The sequence below is a fragment of the Pholis gunnellus genome (assembly GCF_910591455.1).
Source record: "Pholis gunnellus genome assembly, chromosome: 5".
NCBI classification, from domain to species: Eukaryota; Metazoa; Chordata; class Actinopteri; order Perciformes; family Pholidae; genus Pholis; species Pholis gunnellus.
In genome coordinates, this window is record NC_136531.1 from 23,425,794 (window position 1) to 23,441,832 (window position 16,039).

The following is a 16,039-nucleotide window of genomic DNA, read 5'->3' on the forward strand; positions in this document are numbered from 1 at the left end:
TTCCTTAAATATAAGCTCTGGAGGATTGTTTGCTTTGGTTCATGTCAAACGCATCAGTTACAGCTGGGTCACATGACATTTGATTGGCTGTTAGATGAACCTCACCAGAAAGTACAACTTGATAATGCAGCTGAGATGTAAGCATTTATTTACCTCAGATAAATAACTCAACATGTGGCGAGAGTGCATGATGTCTTTTCTGACTGTCAACCAAGCAAGTTCAACCTTTCCTTATTGTTTGTACCTAACGTGTGTGGTCTCATCAATATGTGTGATTATGAGTTTGAATTGCTGAGAAATCAACACTAACTTGTTTCTTTGATTTTAAAAACCGTAAACATAAAACCATCATTCCTTATTAGGGACAAAAGAAAGCCACTTGTCAAAATTGTCACGGTAGTTTTATTTTATCAGGGACAAATTCAAACAACTATAGCATCACTTTCAACTGAACAGGGTTTCTTTATTTCATTCTCAAGAGCGTACTAAATTGGCTGTGGTCTTGCTCATTCACCCCAAACAGGAGACAGAACATCATTTACAGCAGCCGGAGGTACCTCGCTGTTTCACCACTGCTCGGCAGCGGTGGTGAAACAGCGAGGAAGTGTCCGACTAGACGTCTCTTCTGATATTTAATGAGTAGGCAAACACACAACAGTAGTAAAAGTCCCCATTTTGGGGCTCTAGATATACAGTGTCCACAAACCCAACACATCGGTTTATATAGTATTTATTTTCATTATGTTACCGTCCATTTAAACGAACAAAATAAAAATGAACACGTTACAGTAACAGCCTCGCCCTCCACCACTTCGTCACTGCGAGTTGTGTTACTGTAGTCTCTCTTCAAGCTTCGTCAGCCGCTAAACATGAAATCAGTGTGTGTGTGTGTAATATGGATAAGTAATGCAGTGACTTGAAAGATTTGTGAATATCCGTTTAAGAGAAGATAACTGAATTAAAGACCTCAGACTGAGGAGTGTGTGATGCGTTTCGTTCGACTGATAAAGAAGCAAAAGAAAAAGAGTTGATGCTCCATTTGGTTATATTCTGTGTTTGTGACTGCATGTATCTGGCTGGCTTGGTGAGCTCTATGTGTGTGTGTGTGTGTGTGTGTGTGTGTGTGTGTGTGTGTGTGTGTGTGTGTGTGTGTGTGTGTGTGTGTGTGTGTGTGTGTGTGTGTGTGTGTGTGTGTGTGTGTGTGTGTGTGTGTGTGTGTGTGTGTGTGTGTGTGTGTGTGTGTGTGTGTGTGTGTGTGTGTGTGTGTGTGTGTGTGTGTGTGTGTGTGTGTGTGTTCAGGGTTGGCTCTGGATGTGTCTGCGTAGCTCCTGGGCCTTGTCCCTCAGGTCCGGCCTGCTGTCGGTCTGCATCGTTGACAGCGAGCGCTGCAGCTGCTCCCGGCTCTTCACGGACACACAGTCCCACTGTTCGCTCTCTGTTAACGTCACAGAAACGGGAACGGTTCGTCAGTGACGGATGGATCAAAGTAGAGCATACACATGTTCATTATTTATATGCGCACGTTGGGAGTGCGTCACCATCCACGCTCGCTCCGGTCGGAGGGATTATGCCCCCAGAAACCCTTACCTCCAGTTCTCTTCACGATCAGATCCACAACCGACAAGGCCTCCGTCCTCACAGTGGAGTAGCTTTTGTTTTCTGGATAGGAGAACAAACACAGTGACAATGTGCCGGCGTAGGATACTAGAATACTACACGGACATTGTGAGGCCCTTACCTAAAGGGTGAGTGAGAGCGCCGCAGGTCTCTGCGAGGATCTGAGACAACGCGTCGAAGTCTTCACCGCCCTTCTCGAGCAGCAACAACCTACGGAGAGAAAAACATCACACGCACGGAGTCAACATCACCGATTAGAAATGTTCATCGTGAGCACGCCCGATAGATTCAGGGTTCGGGACACGTTGGTCTGGATTGGCCCTTACCCCTTGAAGTACGCCTTCATGGACTGGAGAACAGCGACCTGCACTTTCCAGGTGCTTAGCTTGAGCCTCTCGCACATCAGAGTGCACACCGCCGCCTGGAAGCGAGCTACAGACAGACACAGAGTTCACAACATTGTCCAACTACGTTAGGACACCTTGAAAAATCAAACTAGCTTGTCAGTGCAGTACATGAGGACCACAACAAATCAGGGGCTCAAGGTTCAAAAGAAGCAGGTGTGGTCCGCCACATGAGCAGCAAGAGAGTCAAAAGTCCAGATGTGTGTTTGTTTAAAAAAAAAAAAGTAAATGAAAATGATTCGAAGCCTCAAACCCTGCTGCATAACGTGTGTGTGTGAATGTTAATAAGTGTCTGGGATTCATATTTTTCACCATTCATTTTGCACAACGTATGAACAAGTCTACAGCTTGATAGGGTTACGGGGTTATTGACTTCCCTGAAGCAGTCAACTGGTGGTATCTGAGCAGCGGTGTGTGTGTGTGTGTGTGTGTGTGTGTGTGTGTGTGTCTTACTCTGAGTCTGCTGGTTTCTGGGCCAAGCCTTCCCAAGAGTCTCAAAAGCACAGAGCAGGGCTTCCGTCTGCAGCTCCTTCTCCTTCACGTCCTTATCGTCATCGCCCTCCCGCGTCCTCTGTGACGCGCCGCCGCTCTGTGGGCAGTTCTGTCGGGGGACACCGGTCAGATAAGAGTGAGCGCAGTTCAAACAGGCGTCTCAAAAGATGTCTGCCGATGTGGCAAATGAGCGGTATCAGATGAGAGTAAGACGGGATTCAAACCTTCTTGATCAGGGGGAAGAGGATCTCAGCCATGTCGCTGAACCGGTCCTCCTGGCTGCTGTGGAGCACGTCTCCGGCACAGCGCAGAGCGGCCATCTTGTACACCAGACTCTCCTTGCGGCATTCCTTGAACACCAGCTCCAGCACCTCGGAGACGCTGGGTTGGCCCGCGCAGGGCTTCTTCAGCTCCGCGCTAACAACGGAAGCAATTCAAACTCTGGTAAGTGAATGTTGTCCTTCAACTAAAACTGGGATTAGTGGGTAAAATAAACAATTCTGCAGGGACTCTCACCTGCATTTGGAGACTACAGATCCAATGGCTTTCAATAGCTCCTCCTGAAACAATAGAATATATATATTTGTCGAAAAAAAAGTATTTTGTGACACAACTATCTTCCTCCTCGCTGTTGTTCAGCCGCTGTACCTTGCCCGCCCATGTGCGTCCGGACAGCCCCTGCATCAGAGCCGTTAGCACCATGCCGAGGTGCGGCGCCACCAACGAGCCCGTCTGTTCCTTGGCAACGGTTGCCATGGCAGCTGCACCCTGAGCCTTCATCTTCCAGGACTGGGACTGCAGGGCCTTCTGCGTGATGGCGATCAGCTCCGGCATGTAGAGCCTGATGCCCCCGAAGCTTCCTGGAGTCAAAGAGAAGTTCAGAGAACGGAAGCTAATGTTAGCGCAGCGACAGAGTACGTAGCGCTGTTGAGATTAGACCGAGTTAATTAATGAACGCCATTAATCCAAAATAGTAGTCTTGTCATTTATCTGTTCTCACCTGGGACGTTGTCCTGCCACACCTCAGCCCACAGCGTGGCGTCGTGGCCTTCTCCTTTCTCCTCATCGGGACCCGGCGCCTGATGCATTCCCAGGAAGGCCAGCGGCAGAGCCACCCCCGCGTTGCCCTTCAGCACGTCGGGGCTGTAGTGGCTGATGGCGTGCACGGTCAACACGCATGACGACTTGTACACCGGCTCTGGGAGTCAGAGAGAGAGAGAAGAAGAGAGCGGGTGTCCCAAAGGTGCCGTTGGGTTTAATGCACAAAACAGAATCATTATATTGAGAGGACACATCGACTTCTCTGCCGCCTCACCTTCCTTCTCCAAGTACCAGCTGTTGAGCTTCAGTAGTAGTTTCTCTACGCTGCTGTCTTTTGCGGTCTGATGGGGGGACAAGTGCAACCAGCCATGCTTACTAAGTCACTGAGAACGACCCACGCTGTAATTATTAGAATAAAAATGCTTGAGCAGGAGTGGTGCTTACCCTGACTAGGTGTCCCAAAGCAAAGGCAAATGCTTTCTGCACGACAGTGCTCCTGTCATGGATGCCATTGAGCAGGGCACTCATCAGCTTACCTGGAAACAACAACAACAACAACATCTCTGTCGTCAGTTCGCTCGCATCAAACATTAAAAACCGCATTCCAGGAAGAGATGAGCTTCGCCTACCTGAGTATGGGGTGAGGTCCTGGGGGCACTGCACTGTGAGTGAGACGATGACACTGGCACAGCCTCCCTGTGCCGGAAAACAGAGAGAGACGAGCATAAACACGCTGACTCGACACGCTGCATCTTTACATACGTACGGGAGGCAAGGGGCCGACATTCAAGACACAGCTTAGATTTTTTTAAAAAAGACAATCAAAAAGCATCAAGCACTTGCACACAATCTAGGAATTAGGGACTACAGAGGTGTGTGTGTGTGTGTGTGTGTGTGTGTGTACCTTGGTGCCCAAGCCGACTCCACTCTTGAGCAGCTCACAGAGCCGGGGAACCAGCTCTCCCAGCACGGAGACGTCCAGGTGCTGCAGACACTGCGCACAGAGACACACACACACGAGACGGATCCTCACTAAACAGATCACACGGGCTTTTGTCATGTTTTGTCAAACGAATCCTGGTGTTGCGTTTCCTACCATGTTAACGGTCTCCATCATCGGAGAGGACTTGGCGGCACTCAGCCTGGCAGCGTCCATGGCATTCTAGAGAAGCGATTCAAGAAAAAACATTTTTTTTTTTTAAAAACGTACAGGCTCTGCTCGCCAGACTTTGGGGTGGAGATGCGGCGGACAACTGAGGGTACCTTCTCCTGCTCTGTGGCTCTGAGGCTGAGGTAGTTGAGGACCTGAGGCTCCAGGGTGCTGAGGGCCTCCAGCAGGGCCGGGATCAGCCGGGAGGCGTGAGGCTTTAGTCTGGCGCCCGCCGTCTTGCTGACCTTCACCAGGGTCTGGATGCTGGCAGGGAATTTAACGGATTAGTTCAGGGACAAACCTGGTCACGTGGCGTACGGAGGGCCGTATGGAGGGAGACGGTACCTTAGTGAGCGGACCTCTGACACATTGCTGACGATGCCTTTTTCCAGCAGGGTGGGCAGCAGCACCGCCACGGTCCTCTGGGCTGCAGAGCCCGTCGACTCGCACATACGAGTACACACCTGGACAGACGGGTGACACGAGACACTTGTACCGTGAACAGGCAAACAACCGCAGAGGCCGCTATTGGGACGAACAGTTTTACCTTGCTGAGCGTCTTCAGCGTTAGGTCTGCTGCTTTCCTCACAGACTCCTGAAATGCAAGACGACACGACGGTCAGAAACAAAATAACGTAATACTTATTGGAGTTATTCTGCCGTGTGTGTAACGTCTGCCCGACATGACAGCCTCATAGGAGTCATCATCTCGCGTGTCCCATCCACAGTTTCTACAATGTGTCAGAGCTCTCTGCTGCTCTCGGATCAGTTCCCGCTCACCTTGATGTCATCGAGGACTCTGAACAGCGCCTCCCACATTTCCGACAGGTGATCGATGAGGTCGTCGGCCTGGCGGCCGCGGATCAGGTCATTCAGGGCGAGGCAGCTGGAGGGGAAATCAATCCATCAAAAGCAGATCTGTTATCATCTGACTTTTACATCACAGCGAAATAGAAATGAATTCAAATAGAAAAGTAGTCTTACTAATGTTTAGTGTGTGTGTGTGTGTGTGTGTGTGTGTGTGTGTGTAGTTACTGTACCTGGACTCGCGGACTCTCCAGGTGTTACTGGTCAGGTTGGAAATCACATCCTGCAGGATCTCCTTCAGATACTTATCCACCTGAAAGGCACCAGAACAAACCAGCATGTTCGCGTTACTTCTAACGATGACAGTCTTAAATAAATAAATAAATATATATATATATATATATATATATATATATATACACAATTTTTTTACACCTAGATCTAGTTTGTATGTTTTTTTTTTGTATGTCGCACAAGACCGAGCTCCTACCAGGGTCTTGTCGGTGACCAAGGCGTCCCAGATGCTGGTCATGGCCTGACGAATGCCCAGGTTGGGGTCAAACTGGTAGCGGTACAGGCGGGGCACGATCTGGGGCAGGAAGGGGGCCAGCTGCTCCCCGGCCTTGGATGCGATCATGTTGAAACCAAAAGCTGCCCCCTGGAAGGAGGAGAGGTCAGGGGGGAAGGAAGGGTGAGACAGGCCCAAATAGTCAAGAGAACGAGGGGGAAATTGACTTGACGACGACGATGCGCGGACACGATACCTTGCGGGAGTTCCACATGGCATGATGATTGGCCAGGTTCATGAACTTGTAGACGAGATCCGGTTGGTTCAGGTCGCTGGCCAGCGAGCAGAGCTCCTTGTATGTGGTCAGGCCGTGACTGTCCGGGGGAGAGGGAGAGGGAGGTCAGTGTGTGTGCACACAAAGCATTTTCATTACATTTAGGAAGGGCAGAAATGTCCAACAGTGGTGACATCCAACTTACCCGTCAGGTGTTTTCCCCAAACCTTCTCCTTGGAACACCTCTGTATCTTCTGAAACGGCGTGTTTCACTCTGTTCGCAAAGACAAACAAGAATTTAACAATGTGTTCTGTATGAACACTCTCCTCTTCCGTCCTCCTTTACTCAACCGTCCACTCGCCTTTTGCCAGTCATGAGTGTTTCCACCAGAGTAGACACCAGCTCTTGCTGGTCCACCTCTCCTCCCATCTCATAGACCAGGCCCAGGCCTTTAGACGCCACATCCTGACTCAGCTCTACGTGAAAGAAGAGGGAGAGCAAGGGGGCGATGGTTAGTTTTGTAATGTTGCACATGTACGTTTAAAAAAGCATGAGCTGGTGTGAAGTAATAACGGAGTCGGGTTAGACCGAAGTCTCTTCTTACCATCAGGGTCTGAGAGGACAGAGATGAACGCCACCTGAATCTCCTTCAAATGGGACTGGAAGAGTGAAGGCAAAGGTTTGGATTACGGGTTTGATGGATGCACAACAAGTCTGTGTTTTATTCTTTGCTACAAAACAAGATGTAGCCTTCCAGTTCTTTCTCATTAGGGGAAAGAAACGGTATTATTGTGTATTTTCTGCAGCTAAAAGTCATTAATAAGTACAGATACACCTTTTGTGAGCATTTGTGACAAATGTGGAAAGAAAGTTCAAAGATAAAGTATAGTTATTAGACTAAACATGGGACATTTTCTAAATAAAAACAACAGGCGTGGCGTGCGAAGGTCTTAACTCCAGATCTCACAGACCAAAAACAAGGTAAAGCATAATGAAATATTACACCAATCTGTTTTTTGTAATATTTGAAATCACAAACTCTTCTTAACTCAAGTCGCTATGTGAGCCTTGCAAAAACAGTTCCTGTCTAAGTTTTCCCTCTCCTGGTAACTGGGACCCCGGGCCTCTTGAGTTCCAGAAGTGTACAGTTGTACCAGACGCTCACCGTGATCTCCTTGTGTTGGCTGAGTTTCTTCACCAGAGAAAGCAGCCATATGCAGGCGGCCTGTCGGACATGGGGGTTCTGGCTGGGTATGTACCGGGCCAAGACGGACGTGAGGACCCACGGAACCACGTCGTTATGTTTCACATCTAACAGAAAAAAGGGAAAGAGTGGAAACATTTTTAAAAGGGACAAAAAAAAATTTGTTTTGTTGAGGTGTAGATAGAGAAACATGGAAATTAATACTCAGGTTAATCAAATTTGTCACATATCCGATAACTAATGCAGAACTGCGAGACAGATCATTTGTCTTTCATCATTATGCATTTCACCATGACAACCGCTGTCAGTGTGCAAGAGACCGTCTGACGAATGGGATCACTTGAACATACTTGACAACCAAAATCAATCAAATGCGAACACAGCTTGAGAAATGACCTAATTCCTGAATTAAGTTTTTTTTACATATATTATATATTATATCACATATCGCACATTTAGCTCAAGGGCACTCGACAATCTGTACAGCATACGACACCCTCTGTCCTTGGAACGGCGCTTCAGATGAAAAAAAATAAATAAAAAGACACCGTAGGAAGAGGGGAGGTCCCTCTGACTGGACGGGCCATGCGTGACATAGATAGTACTGAAGGTACTTACTTTGTGGCGGGCTGTACTGGTCCTCGGTGCAGGTCCACGGGTCTCTGGCAGCTCCAGAGCTGGTGCCTATTGCAACACTGGTTATAGCCTCTCCCACTGTGAACTGCAGCTCCACCTGTTTGGCCTTCAGACAGAGAAGGGGGGGAGAAACGTTGAGCGATTTGTCCACTAATGAGACACAGCTTCAAAAGGGACGTCAATGACAATGAATGTTAATAATTTGAGAGTGCAGAAATCCCCACTTCTGCCAAAACTCTACGGTTTGATGCATAGGCTTGAGACTTCTTACCTAACAATGCATCATACAAAATTAAAAAAAGATTGTATTTGTGCGAAAACATGAAGTCCTAGACAAAATAAATTGTGTTAATGCTGCAGTCAGCATGTTCCATACCTCCACAGAGTCCATGAGACCCTGCAGCAGCTTCTTCTGGTGAGGGAAGTCTCCGTCTCCCACAGGAAGGTAACCCAGGGTCTGGATCGATCGCTCCTTCATCTGGACCGCGTACAGAGGACATAAAGACGACATGTGTCACAGATCTTTCGGCTGAAGATCGGATGCGTTCATTTGAGAGCATACATGCACACTTCAAAAACGCCACAGCGCCCACTTCCTGCCGTGTAGTCCCTGGTTACCTTGGTGCTCTCCTTGCCAGAGGGGATGCGAGCCAGCAGGTTTTCCGTGGCCGACAGTTTGGTGAAGCCCGCCCCGTCTGCGGGGATCAGCAGGGGGCCGTTACGGCCGATTTCTCCCAGAGCTGTACACGCTGCCACAGCCAGCAGGGCACTGCTGCTGTCCAGGAAGGAACCTGGAGGGACACACACACACACACACACGTGATGAACTCATTCCTAGTTGATGAACCCAAATAGACAAAAGCAATTTGTTTTCAATTAGTTTGTGTTCACACAAAAAAGGTTTTATGGCAAATAAACACCAATTTATTGTACAACAACAGCTGCTATAGTCAGTCTGAACTGCAGGACATTGTAGTAAAACAAAATAATGCATACCGATTGACTTGGTGGCCATGGCAACAAGTTCATCATCTCCCTGGGAGGCGATGCTCATTTGCTGCCCCATGCCGAGTGTAGAGTCCGCAGAGGCCACAGCCTTTTTCTTGCTCATGTACCTTCCCACCATGTAGCCGAGAGCCAAGATGGCACCGTGCTGAGTCTCAGGACTCTGTGGTTCAACAAAACAAAGAAACATTTACACAAAAACGTCACACTTTTAAATATATATATTTTAAACCTTCGAGTGCTCTGAGAAGACAAAAGTGTGCATACGTGGTTGTCCTTGGTGATTTTGAGCAGGTTGTGCACGGCCGTCTGCAGCTCGTTGCCAGTCATGGAGGAGACCACCACGGCGTACAACTGGGCCGCGAGCTCCCTCATGTCCTCCTTATTTGTGTTCATCAGACTCTGGAGAGGACGACATCTGTCATTACAGCGGCAGCGGAGACGTGTGAATGATGCTCGTGGTTTTTTTTTACGATATCACAGGACAAGCCGAGTGATCGGAGCAGTTAGTTTAACGGCGCTGATATCCGTCTCACTCGTGAATTAGAGCGCGATGACTCTCACTGTAGACTTGCCTCCATCCTAAATCTAAACAAATACACATACATCAAGGGGACACTCACTTTAATCCAGTCAATTCTCTCAACAAATCTGGGAGCCAGTATGTCTGGGCAGACAGACACCGCCTCCAGTAGACAGTACATCACGGGGATTCCTGTTGAGATGAATAAAGGGGGGGTGCAATGAATAACACACGGAGTGTTTCCAACCATGATCATCACCACAATTCTTTTACAGTACCACCCAGATGAAAATAATTGAAAACATCACTTATAAAAGGTTCAATAATTAACAAAACAAACGCTCTCTGTTCCACTGATATCCCCTTCATGTGAGCTACTAGTAATAGTTGTGAAGCCCATAATAACAACGGACACACGACTTGATGCTGCAGCAGTTGTAACTCACCCCCGACGGCAGACAGCAGCTGCTGCAGCAGATCCATGTACACGTGAACGGGGTTCGCCTCCGAACCCTTCGACTGAGACTCGGCGGTCAGCAGCGCGCGGATGTAGCGCCCGATGGCCGGGGCGTCGTCCTGCATGTCGGTCAGCCGCACGGACAAGGGCGTGACCCCGGCGCTGTGGGCCAAACACATCCTCAGGTAGAGCACGATCTGGGAAGACAAGAGGGAAGTTAGGTGTCTGCAGCAAAAATAAATAAAACTCATCCAATGTCACAGCCTGATCACCAATTAGTATTTACCTCCCCGAACGCAGATGGGTTGAAAGGGATAGTGTAGGTTCCAACAGTGTATTTAGCTGGAGTCTTCATCCTCTGAGCCGCCTGATAGCGAACAGATAAAAAAGATAAGAAAAGAGATTAAATCATTTTTTTCATTTCGAGTCTTCAAGAGACTGAAAAACAAGTGCAGAGCCTCACCTTCTCCTGGACGTAGGCCACCATGTCAGGGAAGGAGGGCATCGTCTTCGGTCCCTCCTTCTCTGAGCTCTTGTTGGAAAAAGTTCTCAGCACCTTCTGGGCCTCCGCGGCCACCTCCTCCCTCCTGAAATAACACACGACGACAGCTCGGGTTATCTCCTGCAACACTCGGGGAAGGTTAAACGACCAACGCCCTTATTTCAGCATTAAAATGCTAAGCAAGCTAAGCAAGATGCTTATTTGCGTTGCATTTAAATCTAAGTTTTCCGTGTTTCGGGACTTACGGGTCTCCAGCTGCCAGCAGCAGCAGGTATCTTGATGGCACGTGATCAGAAGCAAACACTGTGCTGGCAAACTTCATGGCCACCTGGCGAACCTGCACCTCCGGCTGCCACAAAAACAGTTGTTGATTACGCCTCATGCCGACTTACTAAACTCATCAACATTTGTATTTTTTATTAACCGAATACCTCGTTTACCCGTGTGGACTCACCTTTCCAATATATGCAGCCACCAGGGCCTCCATTAGGTTCAGCAGCGCCCCCTGCAGGTTGGCGTAAGCTCCAACCATCATAGACAAAGCTTCCTGAATGGCAAGACGGACGTCGGACTCCTCCTAAAGAAAAAGACAGATTTTTGGAAACATCAATGTCAGATAGTCCCTTTGCATCTTCTTAGAATTAGAACTGTTTTATTAGAATGTGTTGGTGTGTGCTGCTGTGATCTTCCACTTACCTTGCACATGGACTCAAAGAACTGCTGCACCAGTGCGATATCCTTTGTGAACAGCTGTGGCATGCGGCTAGAGGAGAGGATATAAAATGTAGAATATTTTTAATTACTAAAATCCTAAACCAAGCTGGCGACATTTAAGAAAAAAAAAGTCATTTCATTTTACCTTGACAGCTTTCCAACAGCAGAGTAGGCGACACACAGTAGCTTAGGATCCTGCAAGAACAAATGTTTAGTATATATATTGATATCTATATAGTAGACATGTGTGCTGTCACATGTAGTTGTACCTCCTTGTATTCATTGATGAGCTTGGTGAGACCGTTAAGCAGCATTAGTCCCAACGGTTTGTTAGTGTCAGGACATCTGAAAAACACATAAAGCCCAAATATTATTTTTCAAATGCAAATGAATATTTTGTGTAAAGAAATGAAACCTGGATGGAAGTAGACTTTTCTTACACCACGCAGATGTGATGGACAAACTGCAAGGTGTGGGACAGGAGCTTGTTGTTGGTGTTGGCTCCAAACAGACCGTCATACACAACCTACAGGGGAGAAGAAAGCAAAAGGAGTGATTGCGCCGCACACAGGAGCGTTTGGGGAAAAGGATTTAGCCGAACCACCAGACTTACTTAGTCTAAATATTGAGAATACACAAATGCACCGGCAAGCGCGGACAGATAGCCTACTACTACTATTATTATTACCTGGATGTTAGCTGGAAAGCACTCGGCAGCTAGGCGTGACCGCAGAAGATGTGGCAGGATCTTCAGCTTCACTCTTGTGCTTACTGGCTCGTGTTTCAGCTCTTGCTTCACACTGCCTCCCTAGTGCACAGACAAAACAGTATTATATACACTTTATATTTAAAAAGATTAAAAAAAAAAAAGGTAAGTTAAAAAATGAACTGACGAACCTTTGATTTAAGAGGAACGTCCCCCAGATACACCTTGTACATCTTGTTGATAATTAGAGGATTGTTCCAGTCGATGATGCTGCAAGATAATGAAACACAAGGACGCAACCAATGGTATGAAGACAGAAGGATTTAGATACCAGCCTCTCAATCTCTTAAACGTAGCCTGAAAACAAATGTTATGGACAAAGAATCAATTTGAGAACATTTATGTTATCTTGTGAATTTGAGGCACAAGTACACCTATTAATTAGATAAGTCATTGTACCCCATACTGAGTTCAAGGTGAGGCTACTGCGTGCGTGACTTGATGAACCAGAGACGACCCGAGCTCCTTCACCAACCTCTGTTTGCTCTTCAGCTCCAGATCCGCCGCCGTGGCCACGCCGTGTCGGGTGTCGCTCGATGCCACCACCAGGTGCACCACCGTCTCCACCTCCGGGATTTGCTTTGCCTCCATGAACTTCACTATGCCCAGTTTACACTGTCCACACCAAACACAGGAGGACGGGATTAGAATCGTTACACAGCCCTCCAAATACAGGGGCTCAGGCATAAAAGTGCATTAAATATCTATTATCTGACTTTTGGGATGGTGTCTTATCTTTGTCAGGAAGGCAAACATAATAAAATTTAGCCACTACTCATCCTCCAGTGACTGTACCTGCTCCAGCTGCTCCGCGCTCCACTGGGCCTCTCCGATCACCCTCTTGGCAGCATAGACACTCATCCCTGGGGGAGGCTGGGGGAGACCCTGGCCACCTGCGGCCGCCGTCCCATCCGCAGGACTTCCCTGGGAGGAGGGGGGAGCAGGGCGAGTCGGGGATTCGTTCAGCACAAACCTAGAGGAGCCGGAAAACGAGTAACAGGTCAACGTTCTCGCTCAAACGCTGAAGAGTTGGACCGCTCCGAGAGCGCCACAGAGCACACGGCGGGAACTCACCCGTAAGGCATCAGTAGAACATCCAACATGAACTCCAGCAGCAGCTGCACCGTCTTTGGCCTCTCAGACAAGTTAAATGGAGACACGATCTTGGAGGAGTCTGCAGGATACTTCATATGGTAAAGAGTAGGGATCAGCAGGTGCATCAGGCTAAGAGGAGAGAGCGAGAGTGAAGCGAAATCACAGTCCAACAAGGAACGGAGAGGGGTCAGCCGCTTATACAGAACACATGTTTAACCCGATACATGTGTCAATCGGGCAAAAACTTTGAGTGGCTCTAAAAAAAAACAATAATAATCTTGTTTTAATCCAGTATTGTGATAATGGTAAATATGCGTGTGCATCCTACGGTGTGTCTACAGGTGAGTGTGTCCCCTCACCTGTCCTGCTGCGGCTGAGGCTTGCCCTCCATGGCAGTGAGGAGGGTGGGGGCCAGCTCGCACTGTTTCCCCACCTCCAGACGAGGGTAGCCCATTTTGATGTAGATGATGGTGAAATTCTACAAAACACATTGGATTGAACGATCACCATCACACATCAAATCACACGTCACGACTTAAAACTAAATACAAATCCAATTGGTTTCCGATCACTTCTTAAATATCAAGACAGATGGAATAAAATCCACGTCAGTGACAACTAAATCTACTATTTTTAACATACGGTGTTAAAATACAGGTGCAGACTAGATATGTTATTGTCTCTGTAACTAGTTATTAGTGAACACCCTCAATAGCGATTATAAACACCTACACATTTAGAAAATGCTCAACTCTGTGACTGCATCATGACTGCATATGAAAACGTCTGGCTCCATGAAGACAGCGCTGTGAACTTTCATTCTTACCGTCACAAAGGAGGCGGCAGCGGGATCTTGGTACTGTACCAGCAGAGTTTCTACCGGCAGCTGAATCTTCGGTCTGCTTTTTATCCTCTTGTTCAAATGGACCAACAGCTCCATCACCTAGCAGGAGGCACAGAGAGTTATTTGGTGGTTTGACCAACAAACGCAAAAAAAAAAACTGACTGGCAAAACTGGAGGCTGCATGTTGTTTGCATACAGTGGATGTTTTATGGCTTTGACTTAAGACACATATTTGAGGGAGAGGTTCTGGTGGCCTTTCAAAGGAGATTATTCACATTTCTCTGAGGTGTAGCTTGAGCAGAGTCATTGTAATCTCTTTAGAGATATAGACGACACCCATCTTACTTTCTTTCGCACACCCTCCTGAACGCTGGAGAGTTTGAGGAGCACAGGGGGAAGGAACTTGGAGATAATGTCCTGTAGCTGCTCATCGGTTTCTGCGTGACCCAGACGAAGGAACACACGTTCCAGTTGATCTGTCAAAAAAATAAAGACATTGAACACCTTGATCAACACTTTTGTCTCATTTTCTGGGTGGTATTCGTCACATCCCAAGAATAAACACTTAACATGAGACCGGTTTAGAAGCAATAACTCTGCTAAAAGTCATTTGACAACAATTTTCCATTCAAATATGGAAGCACAAACCAATTCCAATCGGGTTTATGCAACCACATGCTAAAGACACTGTGCGACCTTCAGCTTCATACACGGAGAACAAAACACACAGAATTAAAAACTGACTAAAAACAGACCGTCCCAGAATGACTTACAGCTCGTGTAGCCAGCCTTCTCTCTCTTAGCATGTTCACTAACAGCTAGCTGCATTCACTGACAGACCAGCAACGCATTTCATATCATTTTAGACGCCATACCACCGTCTTTGCACAGTCACTGACAGCCTACGCATTTAGTCCGAAACGCTCTCAACATTCAGGTTGTGAATCTACGACTTAAAAGTGTGCTTAATGAAAACGTATTAATAGCATACGTGATAGTTTCATTTTGACCATGACTGGGCAAACGGCCTCCAGACGTTAGCATTCTAGCTAGCAGTATAGCTGAGCAGCTAGCTACCGTCCCTGCACCAGTTTAAAACTGAAATAAGCTTTATCGTTACTTTTAAAAAAACATCGCAATCGTTAGAATACAGAAGGATCGTCGTTCATTTGATTTTTGACCGCCACAAATACAGCATTTTAAGAGATATTAATCACCAATACCGCAGAAAGAAACTTACTGAGTTCATCCTGGGCAGCCATGTTTGCAGAGCCACATCAGCGCCCCCACAGTTCACTGGTGTCACTGCACTCACTAGTGCCACTCCTTCATCATCGGCAGGCTCTCACATAAATTAAAACTATTTAGTTTAATTTGTACAATGTACACATAACCGTAGTTTATGGCAGTGCCACATTGTACATGTTTACAAGCAAAGGACTTTATGACCATTACAACAGTAATGTTGTATTTCCATATTATGTCACTGCACACTATGCTGCTGTATTATATTGTACAACTAATACACACATATTAATACCAGGTGTACTTATATTGTTATTACGTATCCCCAATAGGTCAAGGCCAAACAGACGAGGGGGTCTTTCTGGTGATCTTTTTTACCCAACTTTATTTAAGTCATTAAAAATAACTGCAAGCCATTGTGACAACAAAATAAGTTCGGGATAGAGCTAAGAAGACAAAGCTTGCCAAAGGAGGATGAACACCAAACAGAGAGATTCTTCCCAAACTGGCAACCCACAACTTGAGTATGAAACATTAGAAAGTTATTGGTATTATCTTATCAATAAAGTAATTGGTTACAACTTGTACAATGTGCCCTATAAGAAAATGGTACCATTTAACAATATGTAAGAATAATATATATATATATATATATATATATATATAATAATTGTATTATTATTAATTAATTACTTCGGGACCAGAATATACAACTGATAAAAGCGTCAAGGCAAATGCATAAAACATATGAAGA

General features: G+C 46.8%; 1 protein-coding gene across 1 annotated transcript; it reads right to left on the reverse strand.

Annotated features, from left to right (window-relative positions):
• Window positions 1–390: 390 nt before the first annotated feature.
• On the reverse strand, window positions 391–15,331 carry ecpas (Ecm29 proteasome adaptor and scaffold). The gene is made up of 49 exons (XM_079159217.1): window positions 15,281–15,331; window positions 14,386–14,516; window positions 14,023–14,139; window positions 13,556–13,674; window positions 13,176–13,325; window positions 12,897–13,074; window positions 12,577–12,716; window positions 12,233–12,311; window positions 12,024–12,143; window positions 11,776–11,861; window positions 11,605–11,680; window positions 11,481–11,530; window positions 11,318–11,384; window positions 11,076–11,198; window positions 10,867–10,970; window positions 10,583–10,706; window positions 10,406–10,486; window positions 10,109–10,316; window positions 9,763–9,854; window positions 9,407–9,541; window positions 9,131–9,302; window positions 8,753–8,925; window positions 8,511–8,612; window positions 8,117–8,240; window positions 7,460–7,605; window positions 6,899–6,953; window positions 6,656–6,770; window positions 6,499–6,567; window positions 6,276–6,393; window positions 6,002–6,169; window positions 5,745–5,824; window positions 5,485–5,590; window positions 5,252–5,299; window positions 5,050–5,168; window positions 4,818–4,968; window positions 4,651–4,716; window positions 4,459–4,548; window positions 4,184–4,250; window positions 3,999–4,090; window positions 3,829–3,895; window positions 3,514–3,711; window positions 3,162–3,373; window positions 3,030–3,073; window positions 2,738–2,930; window positions 2,475–2,622; window positions 1,944–2,049; window positions 1,739–1,827; window positions 1,588–1,659; window positions 391–1,435 (listed from the first exon to the last, which is right to left on the reverse strand). Exons 1-49 carry the CDS (start codon window positions 15,300–15,302, stop codon window positions 1,296–1,298), a joined length of 5,532 nt encoding a protein of 1,843 aa, XP_079015343.1. The 5' UTR covers window positions 15,303–15,331; the 3' UTR covers window positions 391–1,295.
• Between the last annotated feature and the right edge of the window lie 708 nt (window positions 15,332–16,039).

Coding starts and splice junctions, on each gene's coding strand:
- ecpas (XM_079159217.1), bottom strand. CDS start 15,302: ATGGCTGCCCAGGATGAACTCA. Junction 4,717..4,817: donor GAGCCACAGAGCAGGAGAAG/GTACCCTCAGTT, acceptor TCGCTTCTCTAG/AATGCCATGGACGCTGCCAG. Junction 1,828..1,943: donor ATGAAGGCGTACTTCAAGGG/GTAAGGGCCAAT, acceptor TTCTCTCCGTAG/GTTGTTGCTGCTCGAGAAGG.